This window comes from Anarhichas minor, unplaced genomic scaffold (assembly GCF_050575085.1).
Source record: "Anarhichas minor isolate MPS153535 unplaced genomic scaffold, ASM5057508v1 ptg000027l, whole genome shotgun sequence".
In the NCBI taxonomy this organism is placed as follows: domain Eukaryota; kingdom Metazoa; phylum Chordata; class Actinopteri; order Perciformes; family Anarhichadidae; genus Anarhichas; species Anarhichas minor.
The window spans coordinates 15,368,441-15,385,314 of record NW_027466473.1 but is presented as its reverse complement, the minus strand read 5'-3'; the positions used below and the strand labels follow the sequence as shown (position 1 = coordinate 15,385,314).

Here is a 16,874-nt window from a genome sequence, read left to right as displayed (position 1 = left end):
TGTTTGGTACTACTATACAATATGATGTACGTATAAGGGTTGACGCTACTATTTTAATGAGAGTACGTAATTCATGCTTCATGAATTAAACAGCTGTTATAATGTAGACATAACAAATCTCTGGTTTACCAGGATATAAAGATATAATCAAAATCAGGTTCCCTTTTGTTTACGTCCTCTGCTAGGATAGTTTGTCATTTTATTTAGATTTAAATACTTTTACTTACTTAGTTAATGAGCCCTCCCACTATCAGTTTGACCCCTGACTGTTATTAGAATATTTTGGATGACTGTGCACTTAATCACCATGCTCTTAGTGTCCCTTAGGTATGACTTTTCAAAAATGATCTTAGTTGTCAGATCACCGACACCCTCCGAGGTACGTGTTTGTGTGTCCCCTCTACAGGGTGTAACTGTATTAAATATGGTGTTTGCCTTGTTAAATATAATTTGAAGAGCCACAACAATGACTGAAATAAGTGTGTGTGTGTGTTTTAATGAGTGCAGTGTTGGTGGTGCGTGACAGACAAGCTCCTCCTTTTCAGAGTCCTGTAAAGCAGGTGCATAACTTGCCAGGCACACAATGTTGGTGCGTGAATTCTTCTGACGCAACAATAAATGTCTCAATGCCGCACTCTTAAAGTGCTGTAGTGTTACCCTGGAAACATTTGTTTTCTAGTTGTGTCTGTCACTGAGAACACTCAGGGTTAGGACACACCCTGAGACGCACCTTTACTGCCAAACAAAAATAGAAAAAGAAAAATCTCTTCCCTACCGGGACATTAGTTGTGTACATTATCATTTCTGATGATAGAACAGCACAGTGGGCCTTTGCTTATCTAGTCTAAAATCAAATCATTTGCCGTTCAGGAGGTGAACTGTTGTTGCAACACTAAGGTAAAGTGAATGTGTGCGACATCCACCTGTTCAGGTTCCCGTTTCAAGAGGCGTGTCACCTATTGATACCGTATGAGAAAGCCACAGGGAACTCCCACAGCAGCCTGCCAAACAACGACAGAAACAACAACATTGTGTTAGAGAAGAAAATGCACACCTAATGTTTATGGTTTGGCTTTGTTTTCAAGAGGATTGAAGATTTCAAGAATTTGCCCACGGGAAGTTATGTTTCAAGAAAATGAAGACGAAATCATGAAAGCTTCCAGCTCTTGTTCTGATGGTTCTTCATGTCGGCACATGTTTGCCTCCGTTGTCAGGTAAAGTGATGGTGCTGGTGCTGGTGGTGTCTCCTTTTCCTGAACTAGGAATCACTGCTCATCTCAGAAATCACTGCTGGATCTGGTTTGAATCTGGATTATACACCAAGCTTGTCAGATATATCTAAATCAATTACTTATGTATTCCTTTATTTAAACCCCTAACCTAATCACTTTTAAAATATCTTTAAATGTTTATTTTCCTCTCTGTAATATTATCTTGTTTTATGTTTACATTTTTGTGAATATTTGGCTGTGTTTGTGAATGCTGTTGAATCTTTTATCCAAGTATTAAATGAAGTTACTGATACTATTATTTAAGAGTGTAAGAGAGGGTGCACCTGGTATGCACCAGAAACACTGTAGTGGTACAATGATGCTCAGATTACATTAAGGGGCTGTAGAAAACCCAGGAAGGATATGGGTCGGTGGATTTGTGTTGATGCAAAATTCTGACTTCATCATCTACAAACTGAAACAAGACATCTTGATTTGTTGGGTCCTCTCCTCAGTCACTGTTTGTTTTTGGAAATAACACATAGCTGGAGTTAACTTTTGTTTAGCGGTTTGCCTGGATTTCCACCTCGTTGAGCAGTGATTTTTATTGGCTTCTACTCTGTCCTTCCTCAAGGCTGGACAAAATGTTTTCACCCACTCAACTTTCACTGTTTTTAAGCTTTTTGTTTATTGCTCCATTTGCGTGAAACCTGCTGTAGGAGGGACTGAATGTTTTTTCTTTACTACTTAAATGACCCATGTAGTCCACGTACCTTGACTTGTTTGCGTCACTACATCTCATAATATTACATATATTACACTATTTTACTCTTTAGATTGTATTAATAATAAAAGCAGGTACCAAAGTTTAGAGTTAGAAATGCAAGTCTTCTGCTACAGAACTTCTTATATCACTGCATAGTAACGGCACAGCTTCATAACAAATGCAAACACCACTGAAAAGCTCTGGTCCGAGCCATTTGTTCATGAAAACAAACATGTGTCTGTACAGTGCAATACGTACTAGTCTCTATTGCACTTTCCCTAAGCTGTGATAAAGATAATGTGTTTGTTCTGTTGTACTGTAGTCTGATTGTACCCAAAAGTGGTTCTCAAGGAATGTTTTTGACGTTTGATTTGGCATTATTCCTTTTCTTTATTCAGAAAATTGTAAGATATGGTTGATTGACTGAATGATCAAAACCAAAGAGAAAACCTTTGTAACATAATTACAGGATATGACTACAGTATGTATTCACATAGGCGTGGTGGGAGGAAGTGTTTGTGAATAGCCTGAGAAGTTTTTTGTATGCCTCACTCTTTCACTGTTTTGAACTGCTGTTCAACAATAGGTATCAAAAGAGCAAAATGTCAGTACAATGAAGCTTCTGTTTTCATTTCATACAAACTGTTGAAATGATTGTCTTTGTTATATTACAGAGCGAAGAAGCCAGGCCTACATGTCAAAAATCGACACTGGTTTCATATACTTCTGCTGGTCGTCCTATTGGCAGGTATGAGATAAGCTATGACTGGTTTGAGTTGTTTGCAGACAATGGAGCAGCAGCATCTTTCATCTGGTAACCTTATCTGGACTGACAGCTCTGCACCTCTATTTATTAATACATTGCACTGTCTGACATGTCAGGCATATCACGCCCACATGGGAATATGTTAAATGTCCTTCCTAATGTGTACTGGAACCTGTTTTTCTAGTCTGATTGCTGTCTGTTTCCTAATCAGGCAAAACTTCACAATGCTTTAGCTTCTTTGTAGAGGACGTTGGAAAATATGACCAAGAGGAACAGATTATCAAATATACCTGAACTTTTGTTTTCCAAAAACATTTTATAGAAATTATGATATATTTTAGTATTATTCATTTGTATCATTGTATTGATGCATTTTACATGTTTTTTCTTTTTTCTTTACCTATCAATTTACAGTACAAGTCTTTAAAATATCCAACAAACCTATATACATATATGTCAACTCCGTGTGGTAGTGAAATACAAGAATTTCTAATGTCTACACCGATGTCCAGTTTCTACCTTACAGTATTATGACTGTACGGCACAATAATCACCATAAACTGAAGTTGTTTTAATTTGAAATTTGTGTTCCCTACTTTTCATTCACACTGTGCAGAGTGGAAGTTAATATTCTTTCTTCCCCGCCAACAGCACAGGCTTCCTGTAATGAGACCTCTGCTGCTCCTTCCCCTCTTTCCATTACTACAACAAATGCACAGACGTCAGGTAAACTTGCAACTTGACAGAATCATCTCACACGCTGCCATATCAGCAGTACTACTTTGTAGTTGAATCTACTACAGCGGTTCCCAAACTTGTTTGCGTCAAGCACTTCTAAGATGACACAAAATTGACCATTTCATGAGATTTTGTCCCAGGGTACCCGGATTTTTCATTTAGATTTTTTTGTAGAGAAAGTTTATGACGAGGTTCAGCTGAAGCTAATAGAAAGCTTGAAAAAAATTTGAAATTGTCCTTTAAGATTAAGAATAACAGAGAGAACATTTCAACCTGTGAAAACAGCTAATAAACTCTGAGGTTCTGGGATGTAGAAAATATAATCTGGGTTATCTCAGGATATCTCCTTCACTAATTGCATCCCCTATATTTTAAATCTGTCTCCTCAACTACGTTCTGTCTTTCCTTCTTACGACAGTATTCTACTATGTTGTTGTCACTGTGGATGTCAATGGACAGAAGAATGAATCAGAAATCATTGCCTGGGTATGTAGGGAAACTAGTTATGGACTAGTTGTTATTTATAATAACGGATATATGGTGTATATATCCTGTGATAAAATATAATGAGTATTCTGTTCATTTTCTCAGCTTAGCCAGGTGTTCCAAAACGAGCTGCAGAGCTGCGTGTCTCCAAACCATGAAGAAACAACTGCCAGCCCTACCTCTCCACAAACTACATCTACAAGTACTTCAAACGAGACGACGCTCATGACGACAGCAACAACTACACCTGCTACAACAACACCAGTGTTTGAAGGCACCAACACAACTACACCTGCAACAACAGCGTTAAAAAGCACCAACACAACTACACCTACAACAACACCAGTGTTAGAAAGCACCAACACAACTACACCTACAACAACACCAGTGTTAGAAAGCACCAACACAACTTCACCTACAACAACACCAGTGTTAGAAAGCACCAACACAACTACACCTACAACAACACCAGTGTTAGAGAGCACCAACACAACTACACCTGAAACAACAGTGTTAGAAAGCACCAACACAACTACACCTACAACAACACCAGTGTTAGAGAGCACCAACACAACTACACCTACAACAACACCAGTGTTAGAAAGCACCAACACAACTACACCTGCAACAACACCATTAAAAAGCACCAACACAACTACACCTACAACAACACCAGTGTTAGAAATCACCAACACAACTACCCCTGCAACAACAGTGTTAAAAAGCACCAACACAACTACACCTACAACACCAGTGTTAGAAAGCACCAAGACAACTACACCTACAACAACAGCAGTGTTAGAAAGCACCAACACAACTACACTTGCAACAACACCAATGTTAGAAAGCACCAACACAACTACACCTACAACAACACCAGTGTTAGAAAGCACCTCGACAACTACACCTGCAATAACAACATTAAAAAGCACCACAACTACACCGGCAACAACAACGTTAAAAAGCACCACCACAACTACACCTGCAACAACAACGTTAAAAAGCACCACCACAACTACACCGGCAACAACAACATTAAAAAGCACCACCACAACTACACCGGCAACAACAACGTTGAAAAGCACCACCACAACTATACCGGCAACAACAGCGTTAAAAAGCACCACCACAACTACACCGGCAACAACAACGTTGAAAAGCACCACCACAACTATACCGGCAACAACAGCTACTATACTCAACAGTGGTGGAAATGAAAGACATACAAGGAATAACGCAAACAACGGGCGCGGACGTCGTGAAATTAGAGGCCCTGTGACACAAACCAGGTATCGTTGAACGATTTCTTATGAAATGAAAGAAAGGGTGAAGGGTCCTAACATTTTGACAGTATAGACAGCAATGGGTATCTCAAAATATTTTTGATGTTATTAATGATTTAGTACAAAAAATATTATTTGTCTTCATTGTGAATAAGAGGAGTATGTTGTAATTGTGCTGTTGTAATATAGACCTCCAAAATAACTTAAACTTAAAATTGAATTTTTGTAAGTAGCAGGTTCCCCAGAGTCCATACTGTAGGAACAACTACCCTTTATGACTGTCTTTTGCTGAACAGCGGCCGCTGAGTCCACAGGTGGTGCTTATAGATGAGGGCACATTTAACTTTCCTTGAGCCACACAATGCTTGTTTTACCTCTGCCATAAAACAATCAAAATGTTTATCTGTGATTTGCTAAAATATAGAGTAACAGTAGCACAAGAAGAAATTAGTCATAAAGTCAGATAGCTGACAGTTATGTTAATGTAAGTTATATAGCCATATCTGACTTAGATCAACTGAATTGAACATCTTGAACATCGAGGTGTATTAAATTAAGCAAGGGTATGGTTTTTGGTTATGAATTCCACTTTTTATTTGTAAGAAGAAGACTGTGATATCTCTTCTTTCAAAAGTAATATAGACTTTTTTTCGACACTTTAATCTTGTCTCAATTTGTTTTTCGGTGCAAGCAGTAGAGACAACACAACCAGCCTCTTTCAAGTAAGTTAATATTTATATATCTGTGGGTTACAGTCTGTGAATAAAAGGATCACATGAATCAAGATTCATTTATTTTTTAAACAGGGAATTGACGTTTCATGCGCCATGAAGACTGCAATAATGTAAGTGAAATAACAAACACATTTTAAATTACTAAAGCAAGTGTTAAGAATCTCTTTGTTGACACCAACCTCATACTTCAGACACATCAACTGTTCTGTGACGCTGCAGCTGAAGCAGAGGATCCCTTCATGTTGTATCCTTCGTACGCTCTGTGCGGCCAGTAAAACATCTTCTGACATCCATGTGGTGGGGAAATCAGCAGCAGGAATGAGTGAGTGTTGCTTGCTCTACATAAAATAATACATAAAAATACATAATTACCTACTAATAAGTTCCCATAATGCAATCAACCCTCTGTGTCATTGAACAGGTCCACTACTAAATGAGTGCAATAGCAGCAATACACAACAGCTAAACAGTTGCACGTATACTGGTCAACCTGGCGCATCATGGTAAGATGTTTGGGATTTACAGTGTTTGTGTTTCCCCTTTGTAACCCCCCCAACATATGTATTACATTAACGTTCTTCATATTTTGAAAAGCAATGTTTATGAATTGAATCTTAGGATAATTATATACAGTATAATCATGTTTTGCCTTCACATTTTATGAGATAGTTGGGTGCTATACACAATTTAAAGAATGTGGCTATCTTTCAACAGTGAAGAGTCCGGGACTGCATATGTGGTTCCTCAGCGCAACTCAACTCACTGTGGTGCAGGTGAGCTCTGAACATTTCCCTGAAACATCTTCAAACCACAGTAAAGGACATATCCAACCCCTCATCAATGATCTACGTACATTAACCCACAATGTCAAAGTAGACATTGGGACATTTAGAACACGTCACATAAAGTCCAAAGCATTCTCACTTATAGCAGATGTGAGGCTACAAAAATATTACAAAGTTTAAAAAAAATAGTTCAACATTTTAGGAAATATACTTTGTTGCTTTACTGCTGAGAGTTTGATGAGAAGATCAATACCACTCTGATATATATATATATATATATGGTAAATATTAGCCTATCTTAGCATGAAGACTAGAAACAGGGGAAAACAACTAGCTCACTCTGTCCGAAGGTAACAAATCGGCCTGCCAGTACTGCTAAAGTTGACTTATTAACACATTCTATCTTGTTTATTTTTTTAAGCTCAGTTCTTGGCCAGGTGAAGTGACTTCCTGAACTATTGTTGTCACCACGAGCTAGCCAGGCAACCAGCGGAGACTCTAAGAAGTCACTGTGCCCGGCCAAGTAATAGTCCTGCACAAATCCCTCCATAATCCCCTCCGTGGGTGGAGTGGTCATCCTTTAACCAGAAGGTTCACCGTTTGATCGCCGGCTCCTATTGTCTGTATGTTTTGAGCAAGACATTGGACCCCAAGTTGCTCTCCCTCGTTACAGCAGCCCACAGCTTAGGATGGGCTTAATGCAGAGGTCAAATGTCATGTACTGTATGTATATGACCACTGAAAGAAAACTGCTAAAAACTGCAGTTCCTCAAAAAGCCACTTGAGGCTGGCTCCAAAAACTCACACGTTTAAATTATAGAAAGGCTTAAAGTTAGGCATAATTATGGGTGTGGCCGCTTCGAGTGACAGGTGGGTGACGTACCAGGTCGCTAGCTGTGTCCTCTGCTGTGTCCCCCTGGGCCCACCTCAGCTCCACCGACAATCCAACTCTTTGTCCATTTTTAGAGTTAGGCTGTGTAGTCACTGTCAAGATGGCAACGGCAGCCACCCACTGTGAGCTTCACAACGGCTCTTCAGAAACCTATGGATGACGCCACAGAGATAATATCCATATTTTATAGAGTCTATGGTTAACACTGATATTCGGATACAGTAAACCAACATGCTTTCACTTTGTTTCAGATAAAGAGAACAACACCTGCCGCTGCTCTGCTTACTGCAGTGGAACTTGTGAGTGTTTTTCCCCCCTTACAAACCACCAGATTTTAAACTACATAGATACAAGTTAATATTGTGTCTTTGCTTTCAGATGCATACTACACTTTTCAACTTTCAACACAAGATTCCAAGATTAACATGTCAATCGTCATGTCTATGGTAAGTTATGCATACATGAAGGTATGTTTTAGTATGTGTCTTTAATTGTCCATTTTGCATCAATTAGTTATTGTAACATCAAACTCTGATTTCTTGAATCTTTACAGATTTCTGAGCTAAAACAACAAAAAAACTGTGCTTCAAGTTCAGAGTGAGTTTTGCCATTTAATTGCCATTTAGTATGTGCAAATCACAGTCTACATGAAAAAATAATCACAATCTTTGTTATGTTCCTTTGCAGTGTTTCATGTCCGTTGTCCAACATTGCATCTGAATACAAGGTAATCAGCTGTAATCATATTGCCTAAACTTTCACGTTTTCTACTACGACTATTTAGACTATTTACTAGAGCGAAATTAATCTAAATGTGATCAAACCATTTTGCCATATTATATGTAAACAAGGGATTCATTCAAATGCATTTCTGAACTGCTTTGAATGCAATCTATCTTCTATTGTAACTTATAATGTAATGATTTAATAACAGTTTTATCACCAGCTATGAGAAATCCAATTGAAAAATGTAGCATAATATTTTGATTCTGAGTTATGCATTTCATTGAGGAAATAAGTAACTTCTCACAAAAATGCATGAAGTGCAATTCCGTCACATTTCTTTTTTTTTGTGTCACCGTTTGAGCAGTTTGTTCATGAAATGAAAACATTTGGCAGTTAAGTGACGCTGTGAATATTTCCAGCTCTTTTTGCATTTGCAAGCATTTTTTTAGACATTTTCTTACATTTTGTATACTAAGCATATATCATTTTTATTTTAATATGTTACTTTTACGTAATTACTTGAGATAGTTTGATTTAATAAGAATTTATTCTTAGGGTTTGAATCTGGAATGTGGAAGCAGAGCAACACAGTGAGTCTAATAGTATTAGTGCAGTGAAATGTTCCCTCAAAGCTACTGATATATTTTAACAGTAACTGGATTCTGTCTACTTCTGATTTTTTTTATTCTCGTCTTCAAAGCTGCAAGGTGATTTTAGGCTTTTCCCACGAGGTTCCTATCTGTAACGTGTCTGCAGCCGTGATGAGTCTGTTTCAGTCTGAGAAAACAATCATTTTCAATGGTCAAGTGACTCGAGCAGGTGTGTATATTAAGAACAGGGAAACAAGTCAATTCAACATAATTTCCTACAGTCAAGAAAATAACTGTAGGTCTGTCCTGTAAAACTCCTCATTTGTGTTTTGTCTTGTATGTCACACTGCAGCAATTTGTGGAAATTCAATCGTCAGCGACCATCCACTGACATCCAAATTCATGTGGACTAAAGTTAACCTAACGTCGGCTTCCTTTTGTGAGACAAGAGAAGACTCTGACACCCTCACTTGGTTTGTATGATCTTCTTACCACCATATCTTCTGCACTAACTTAACAAAATATTTCAGCGCTGTTTGTATTGTAGTTGATAATCATTTAACACCTGATGCAAAATACTTTCACCCCAAATCTTAATTTGTCCTTTTTCTTCACAGTCAAAATGGAATAAATGTGCTTGTGCAGCTGCAAGAGCAGTGTGTTGTGGGGCCGTTTCCCACACTCGGCCCGAATGTGACAATCACACAAACAAACACCACCAGCTCTTCCACACCCGGCCCGAATCTGACAATCGCACAAACAAACACCACCAGCTCTTCCACACCCGGCCCGAATCTGACAATCGCACAAACAAACACCACCAGCTCTTCCACACCCGGCCCGAATGTGACAATCGCACAAACAAACACCACCAGCTCTTCCACACCCGGCCCGAATGTGACAATCGCACAAACAAACACCACCAGCTCTTCTGTAAATGTGACTTCCTCCCCACTGAACACAACAGCTCAAGCCCTGAATGCCACCACCACTGCTGCTGCAGGTTTGTTATTACCTCAGCACTGTGTGCAATTCTGTTGCAATATTTACATCATTATAGCATCCCTTTTAAATTTTGTTGACCACAGCTGAAAGGGAAGCCAACGCACTGCTTGAGCTGACCGGAGACGTGTCCAAGCTGAACTCCAGCCAGGTGGCTCAGCTGGTGTCTCAGCTGGAGAATCTTCTGTCGGGCCCGACTGTGGCGCTGGCGCTGGGGAACACCTCCGTCCACATTGTCAGCAATCTGCTGGGTGCCTCTCCTGAGGTGCTGTCTGACTCCTCCAACAGGTGACAGATTCATTTATTTGACATTATCTATTGTGTGAAAACTCAGGGGTTTCAAACATTTTTTATTCTTATGTTTCGTATTTTAACAATACCGATTTTTATTTTTTCATCAGCATTATAGGCATTGTTGATACAGTAGGGTTGAAGCTGGTTCTTGATGGAAAGGCTGAGACCCTCTTGTCCCCAGCTGTGGCTCTGTCTGTGAAACCAGTAGATGGCACCAACTTTCAGGAAACATTTTTCTCCATCTCGGACCCAAATAATGTACAGGTATGATATGAATAGCACAGTTTATTATATATACAGTATATATATATATATATATATATATATATATATATATATATATATAAACACTAGACTGAACTGTTAAGAAAGTAAATGAAGCAGCTTGTCCTCACTGTGTAAATGCTGCTTACACGTCAATACATCAGTATTTACAATCTAATAATGTAACACACATTAATATACCAGTCACAGGGGACATTTTACTACTGCATTGTTTGTAAGTGGAAAGCAAAGCTAGAGGCATTAAAGAGCGTTGTCATCGCTGTTTCTGTTTCTGCATGAAAACATTCAATCAGGTGAGTCAACCTGCGACATTTAATCACAAGAACATTACTTTTTTCATTTCTTTCACTGTAATATAATTTCTAAGGGTACATCTCTGCTTTACATTTCTTTTGGTGGCATCCGTTGAGCTATCACAGATCTCTGACAGATTGAGTTGCCCCAAATAAAAAGGTGTTAATAAAAAAAGTCTATGATGTGAAATAGTTAAGGCTATGCCCCTCTGTTCACTCTGTCCCGTGTGTGTTGCAGGTCCGTGGGGATCCCAGGCTGAGGAGGAGCCTGAGAGCAGACTCCTCCATCCCTCAGGGCTCCATCAGGCTGCCCCCATCTCTCACACAGGACCTGACCGACGAGCAACAGCAGCTGGCCACCAGAGTCCAGTTCAATTTCTACCAGGAGAGCACAGTGTACCAGGTCCATACAGGCAACAAATGTCCCATTCCAAGCAAGATATGCAGAGAGAGAGACAGACCTCTGAGACGCTTGTATTTTGATTACACTACAGAAATGTGTTACATGTATTGTCTGTGTGTTTTGAATTTTAAATCCCTGAAAGAAGCTGCTGGACCACATTTTAAATCACATATTATTATCATAACATTTTCTTCACAAACTGACAACTTGTGTTTTTGTGTCTCTAAATGCAGGACAGATCTTTGGGAAACCGTAAACTCAATAGTGGGATCCTTGGAGCGAGTGTGGCCAACCTGTCAATCAGAGAACTGCAGGACGATGTTGTAATTATCCTGAGGAACTCAGAGCCCGTTCCAGTAAGTCCATTTGAAAAAAAAAAAAAAAAAAACGTGAAATTTGACCCTCTTGCTCATATATCTGCAACTCAGAGGATTGTGTTTCAGAATAACCAGAGAAGCATGCTGGCTTGCATACTGCAAAATGTGACTAGATGGCTTACTGCATTTGACATACTGTGTATTGGGACATACTAAATCAGTTTTTCCGGTATACTGTACTAAATAGTGTGGTAGTATGAGTATTGGAATGCACACAGCTAATCTATAGCCATATCAAATATTAACACACAACTTCAAAACTGTTGTCAGACATCCTTCCTCCGAAAAACGGGGAAAAGTAAATATTATTTTTTAAATCTGTTTCAGCAGCTGCAGTTTAAATACAGCTGGGCCAAAACACATGCTGTAGGAGTAGTAGCAGTCACTCTGAACAGAGAAAAAGAAGTCATGATGTACATTAGAGATTGTAAACTGATATAAGCTCTTGTGCCTTTTCCTTAAACTACAGGCAAATTTTGTGGCTACATGTGTTTTCTGGGACTTTACATTAAATGGTAAGTTTTCCAACTTTATCGATCAGAATTAAGTGAATGTAAACAAAGAAGAAAATATGGTTCATCTGTGTTTTCTTCCGGCAGACGAATCAGGTGGTTGGAATCAAAAAGGCTGTTCTGTCCGAAACATCACAGACAATGAGACAGTTTGTGGCTGCAACCATTTAACCAGTTTTGCCATACTGCTGGTGAGAAGATTATATTCTGTTAATGTTTTTTTTTTTGTTTGGTGAACATTTTCCCACTTTGCTCTTACTTGTCTTTATTTATTCTTTTTCTTACAGAACCTCTCCAGACAGCCTGTACTCAGTCGTGTACAGGCCACCATCCTTACCTTCATCACATATATTGGCTGTGGAATCTCTGCCATCTTCCTGTCCATCACCCTCCTCACCTACTTGTCCTTTGGGTGAGTATTGAGAGTCATGAGTTGTTGTTGAACGTTGAACATTTTGCCTGAGCGACCGTAAATAGATAAGAGTCGCGGTAACATTTTCAAATGTAAAAGCTAATATGTTGATTACTGTATCTTGAACGCCAAACAAACTACAAAATGTATGAAAGGAGTCCACAAATGGATCTGACTTGCAAGGCAACGTTAAGAAAACTAGAAAGAGCCACTGCGCTTTTTACAGTAAACACATTGTTTATTGAGAAAAGTCCACTGAGACGCTTTGTGTTGTCTAAACCATTTGAACACTGCAGGAAGTTGCGGAAGGACATTCCATCCAAAATCTTAATCCAGCTGTGCGTGGCTCTGCTGCTGCTGAACCTGGCCTTCCTGGTGGATGCATGGCTGGCGCTCTACCCAGACGCTGTGGGCCTCTGCATCTCCACCGCCTGGTTCCTTCACTACTTCCTGCTGGTTACCTTCACCTGGATGGGACTTGAGGCTGTCCACATGTACCTGGCCCTTGTGAAAGTCTTCAATACCCACATATCACACTACATGCTGAAGTTGTCGCTGATCGGCTGGGGAGTCCCGATGATCGTGGTCATCATTGTCATTGCGATTGACAAGGACAACTACGGTCTTGTCTCCTATGGAAGGTTTTCCGACGGCACTAGTGACGACTTGTGAGTCTTCTGTCAGACGCCGTTACAGTTACATGCACATGATTCTACACAAACTAAAAACACAAATACCAAGACACATGAAACCAAAAAAATAACCCTTCAATTCTCTTCCATCCATTTCCTCTCCCACAGCTGCTGGCTGAAAAATGACATTGCTTTCTATGTAGCAGTGGTGGCCTATTTCTGCATCATTTCCCTTTTCAACCTTGTCATGTTCATTGTGGTGTTGGTGCAACTCTACCGGATAAAGAGGCAGAACCCTCACAATGTGCAGCACCGCACCACGCTGCAGGATGTGTGCAGTGTGGCGGGGATAATGATCCTCCTGGGCCTCACTTGGGGCTTTGCCTTTTTCGCCTGGGGGCCCCTTAACCTGCCCTTTATGTACCTCTTTGCCATCTTTAACTCCTTTCAAGGTGAGTTGAGTTATTCTATTGTCTTGTAGCACTCACCTTTCACACAGAATGTGAAGAAAAAGGAGAGAGAAATGTAAGTTGGTTCAAATTACCCAATTACAAACACTCTTAAGGTGAATCATATAACTTATGTGGTATTTAGCAGCATAGAAAGCACCAAAAAATGCAGCACTTTGATCATTTCAATAATTGGACATCTCACAGACCCCTAAAGAAGAAATGTCTAGCAAAACTGCAAGTCCTTCAAGTCAAAACTATAAAATGATTTAAAACAACAAACTGTCCGTGCAGTCTGCGTGTAATATACATAAACATTCTGTTTGTCTTGTAGGTTTCTTCATATTTGTGTTTTACTGCGCGGTAAAGGAAAATGTGAGGAAGCAGTGGAGGACCTACCTGTGCTGTGGCAGAATGAGACTAGCAGAGAACTCAGGTTAGAGTTGTTCACGTTACGTTTCACAACTCTACTAGTCTGGCTGGAAACCTTTACATGTTTCACACACATGTAATCCTCTATGCATTTACTAATTCCTTTGAATATGGACATCTGTTCCTTCCAAGTAACATATTTAAGTGCATCAGATGCATGATGATGGTAATTATTTACATGTCAGTGATTATGTTACGTTTCACCTTTTTTAATCTGAATTTCTTTTCCCAGAATGGAGCCGCACTGCAACACAGAAGACTGCGAAGAAGTCATCCGTGACCAGAATTACATCTCTTCATTCCTCCCAGTCCAACAACTCATCCACCTCGTCGTCTTTCCTCGCCAGTGACTCCTCAGAGCAGATTAATGACATTGGTAAGTGAAGTCTGCAAAAGTTGTGTGGACAGTGGCGAGGAGCACGCCTCCTTCGTTTTAATTCCCCTACACTCCTGTTATACGGGTGTGCATTATATTATATTATTTACAGGAATGAAAAGAATAGAAATAATGCTACAGCGCTGTGTTGCAGGTAGCCCATTTGAAGACCGAACAACCACAGCAGATGAAGACCCCAGAGGGGATGTGGTCCTCAACGAGATCAACAGCCAGTACAGAAACCAACAAGCACCCTGATGCAGAAAGGACAGAACGGTCTGTTTAATGGGAGGACAATGGAGTAGAAGGGCTGCTGTTTTATTTGTGGTAATCACATACAGGTGCTCTTTGGATCCTTCAGGTGTACAGTGCTTAATTCATCTTGTGAAGGGCTCATTGCACGAGTGGAATTCATTTATGGTCTCAAAAAAGAATAAATTGCAAGTCTACTTCATATAAATAATCCAAGGAACACTGTAGGGTTGTAATTTTTTTTGGAGACTTGCAATTCATACTTTTTTTGAGACAAAAACTATTTCTTCTGATGCAATGGGCCTGTTTAATGGCTCTTATTTTGAAATACTTGTATATAATGTTAATGTCGAGTAATTTATGTCCATCGGCATGTCACATGTATTGTATGACTAGCTGAACATTAAGGGGAATTATTCCCTCTGCATAACACACAGCTTTTAAAAAAAGATTTTTTAATAATTATGTGACCTCATAACAATAAGATGTTTGTGGTGGAAAATGTCTAGGTTAATCGGGAGAAGAGAGTTTTTGTTCACAAATCAATAATGAAGTCAGAAGATTCAAAGTTGTCTTTTTCCGTTTATTCTCTTGCAAGAGGGAAGAAAGCACAGCAACCACGTATTCAGTAGACTGTGTGAATGCTTCTACGAAATGCAATATTCAACATAATTTATGCATACAAAGGTTCACGCCTTTACAACTTCAGATAATGTGTCAAAGGGGAGTATGGTATTTCAGACACAGGCTGTCTGTTTCTGCGGACCTTCAGTTCTGGAGTCAAGGTCTCTGTGTCTCTGTCTTACCAACAAAGAAACAGTGTCTCCACTTCTCACCCTTGTGGGAAAAGATAACAAGACACCTTGATACAAAACTAATTAAAATCATCTGCAAAACTGCTGTTCTGCGTCTGCCTGTGTTCCTCAATTTCAGTTGTACATTCTCTAAAATTTCACATACTATAACATATTTTCCCACTACATGTTACATGCCTTTTTCCACAGCAGACAGTTTGACTTGTCATAGTAGAGGTGTTACTTGTAACATTAACTATCTCTGCTCTCCCACTGTTGGGATCTGGCCCTAGTCTAGAAGCACCCATGCTCCTTCCTGTCATACAACGTCTGATGGAAACTCCAAGATGAATGACTACACCTCCCAGCACAGCCAAAACTTGATCCTGGCCCCTCATTGGCCATGAAGTGGCCCCCCACTGGGTTCGAGACCTGGTTTATAAGCGAGCAGGAAACGCCATTCGCTCTCTTCCCTCCGGACCTCGTCCTGGCAACAAGAAGATTCACGAGGAGCCGCGCCCTCATCAAACCCTATCAGGTCACATGTCACCTTCGCTGGTCGAACCTACAGACTGTGTTTTATTTAGAGTTTTGGATCCCGTAGTGCGAGAACGGATAACTCCTATGCCCCGTTCTCCCACCCTTTAGTGCACACCTTGCCGGCAAAAGAGGGCAACTGAGCCCCTACAGAGCCGAAGATTTCCGGCCTAAGACGAGCGACTCCCGCACGCCTCCGACGTTAAGAAGATCCCTCTCTGCAGCGAGGTGATCGAGTCTGCGCTAGCTCCGATAGCCGCGCCACCGGGAGCCCTCACCTCCCGAGGACTGAATGATTCCCACCACGGGAAAAGGACCCTGCCGAACGAAGCTTCTCAAAGTAAGAGTTACTGGTATCTGGGCCTAGCTTAGCTTAGCTTAGCTTAGCATTAGCTTAATTTAGACTATTCGTTTATGTCGTTGTTATTCCTGTATCTTGTTGTGTTAAGTTACTGTCGTGTTATAACGTGTTATTACGCCAGCATCGCGGACCACGGAGTCCCGTTATATTGTGTATTTTCTGCTGTAACCGTTCGCATTTGATCCGTCGCTGTTAGTGGATGTGGAGCTTGTGATTCTATCACTTTAAAAACTAAAACTACGGTGGCCGACTCTCGTCTGGCCGACCGAGTTTCGGGGTGATAGGGAGACAAACTCGCGTTTCACCGCAGTGACAAAGATCTGTTTGTTTTGGGGATTCTTTTATTTTGTTTTTGGTTTTATTCTCTCCTCTTTAAATCGGCTCTGCGAGTGAGATCTAGAACCGCAACTATCACCGCAAAAGCGTGCTGTTCCTCACTGCCTCACTACTGCGCAGAGCTCGATTTTCTCTCTCTCTCTCTCTCTC

At 40.2% G+C, this 16,874-nt stretch overlaps 1 protein-coding gene across 1 annotated transcript; it reads left to right on the top strand.

Annotated features, from left to right (window-relative positions):
- The first annotated feature begins 1,122 nt into the window (after positions 1 to 1,122).
- Positions 1,123 to 14,702, top strand: LOC142959949 (uncharacterized). The gene is made up of 28 exons (XM_076101472.1): positions 1,123 to 1,214; positions 2,652 to 2,725; positions 3,395 to 3,469; positions 3,900 to 3,967; positions 4,073 to 4,314; positions 4,479 to 5,174; positions 5,942 to 5,972; positions 6,057 to 6,094; positions 6,176 to 6,306; positions 6,406 to 6,487; positions 6,699 to 6,757; positions 8,040 to 8,107; positions 8,215 to 8,258; positions 9,088 to 9,206; positions 9,330 to 9,450; positions 9,595 to 9,866; positions 10,078 to 10,267; positions 10,381 to 10,537; positions 11,090 to 11,254; positions 11,488 to 11,610; positions 12,101 to 12,146; positions 12,231 to 12,334; positions 12,431 to 12,555; positions 12,852 to 13,223; positions 13,356 to 13,639; positions 13,971 to 14,072; positions 14,301 to 14,444; positions 14,599 to 14,702. The coding sequence occupies exons 1-28, from the start codon at positions 1,123 to 1,125 to the stop codon at positions 14,700 to 14,702; spliced, it is 4,128 nt and encodes a 1,375-aa protein (XP_075957587.1).
- The last annotated feature ends 2,172 nt before the right edge of the window (positions 14,703 to 16,874 follow it).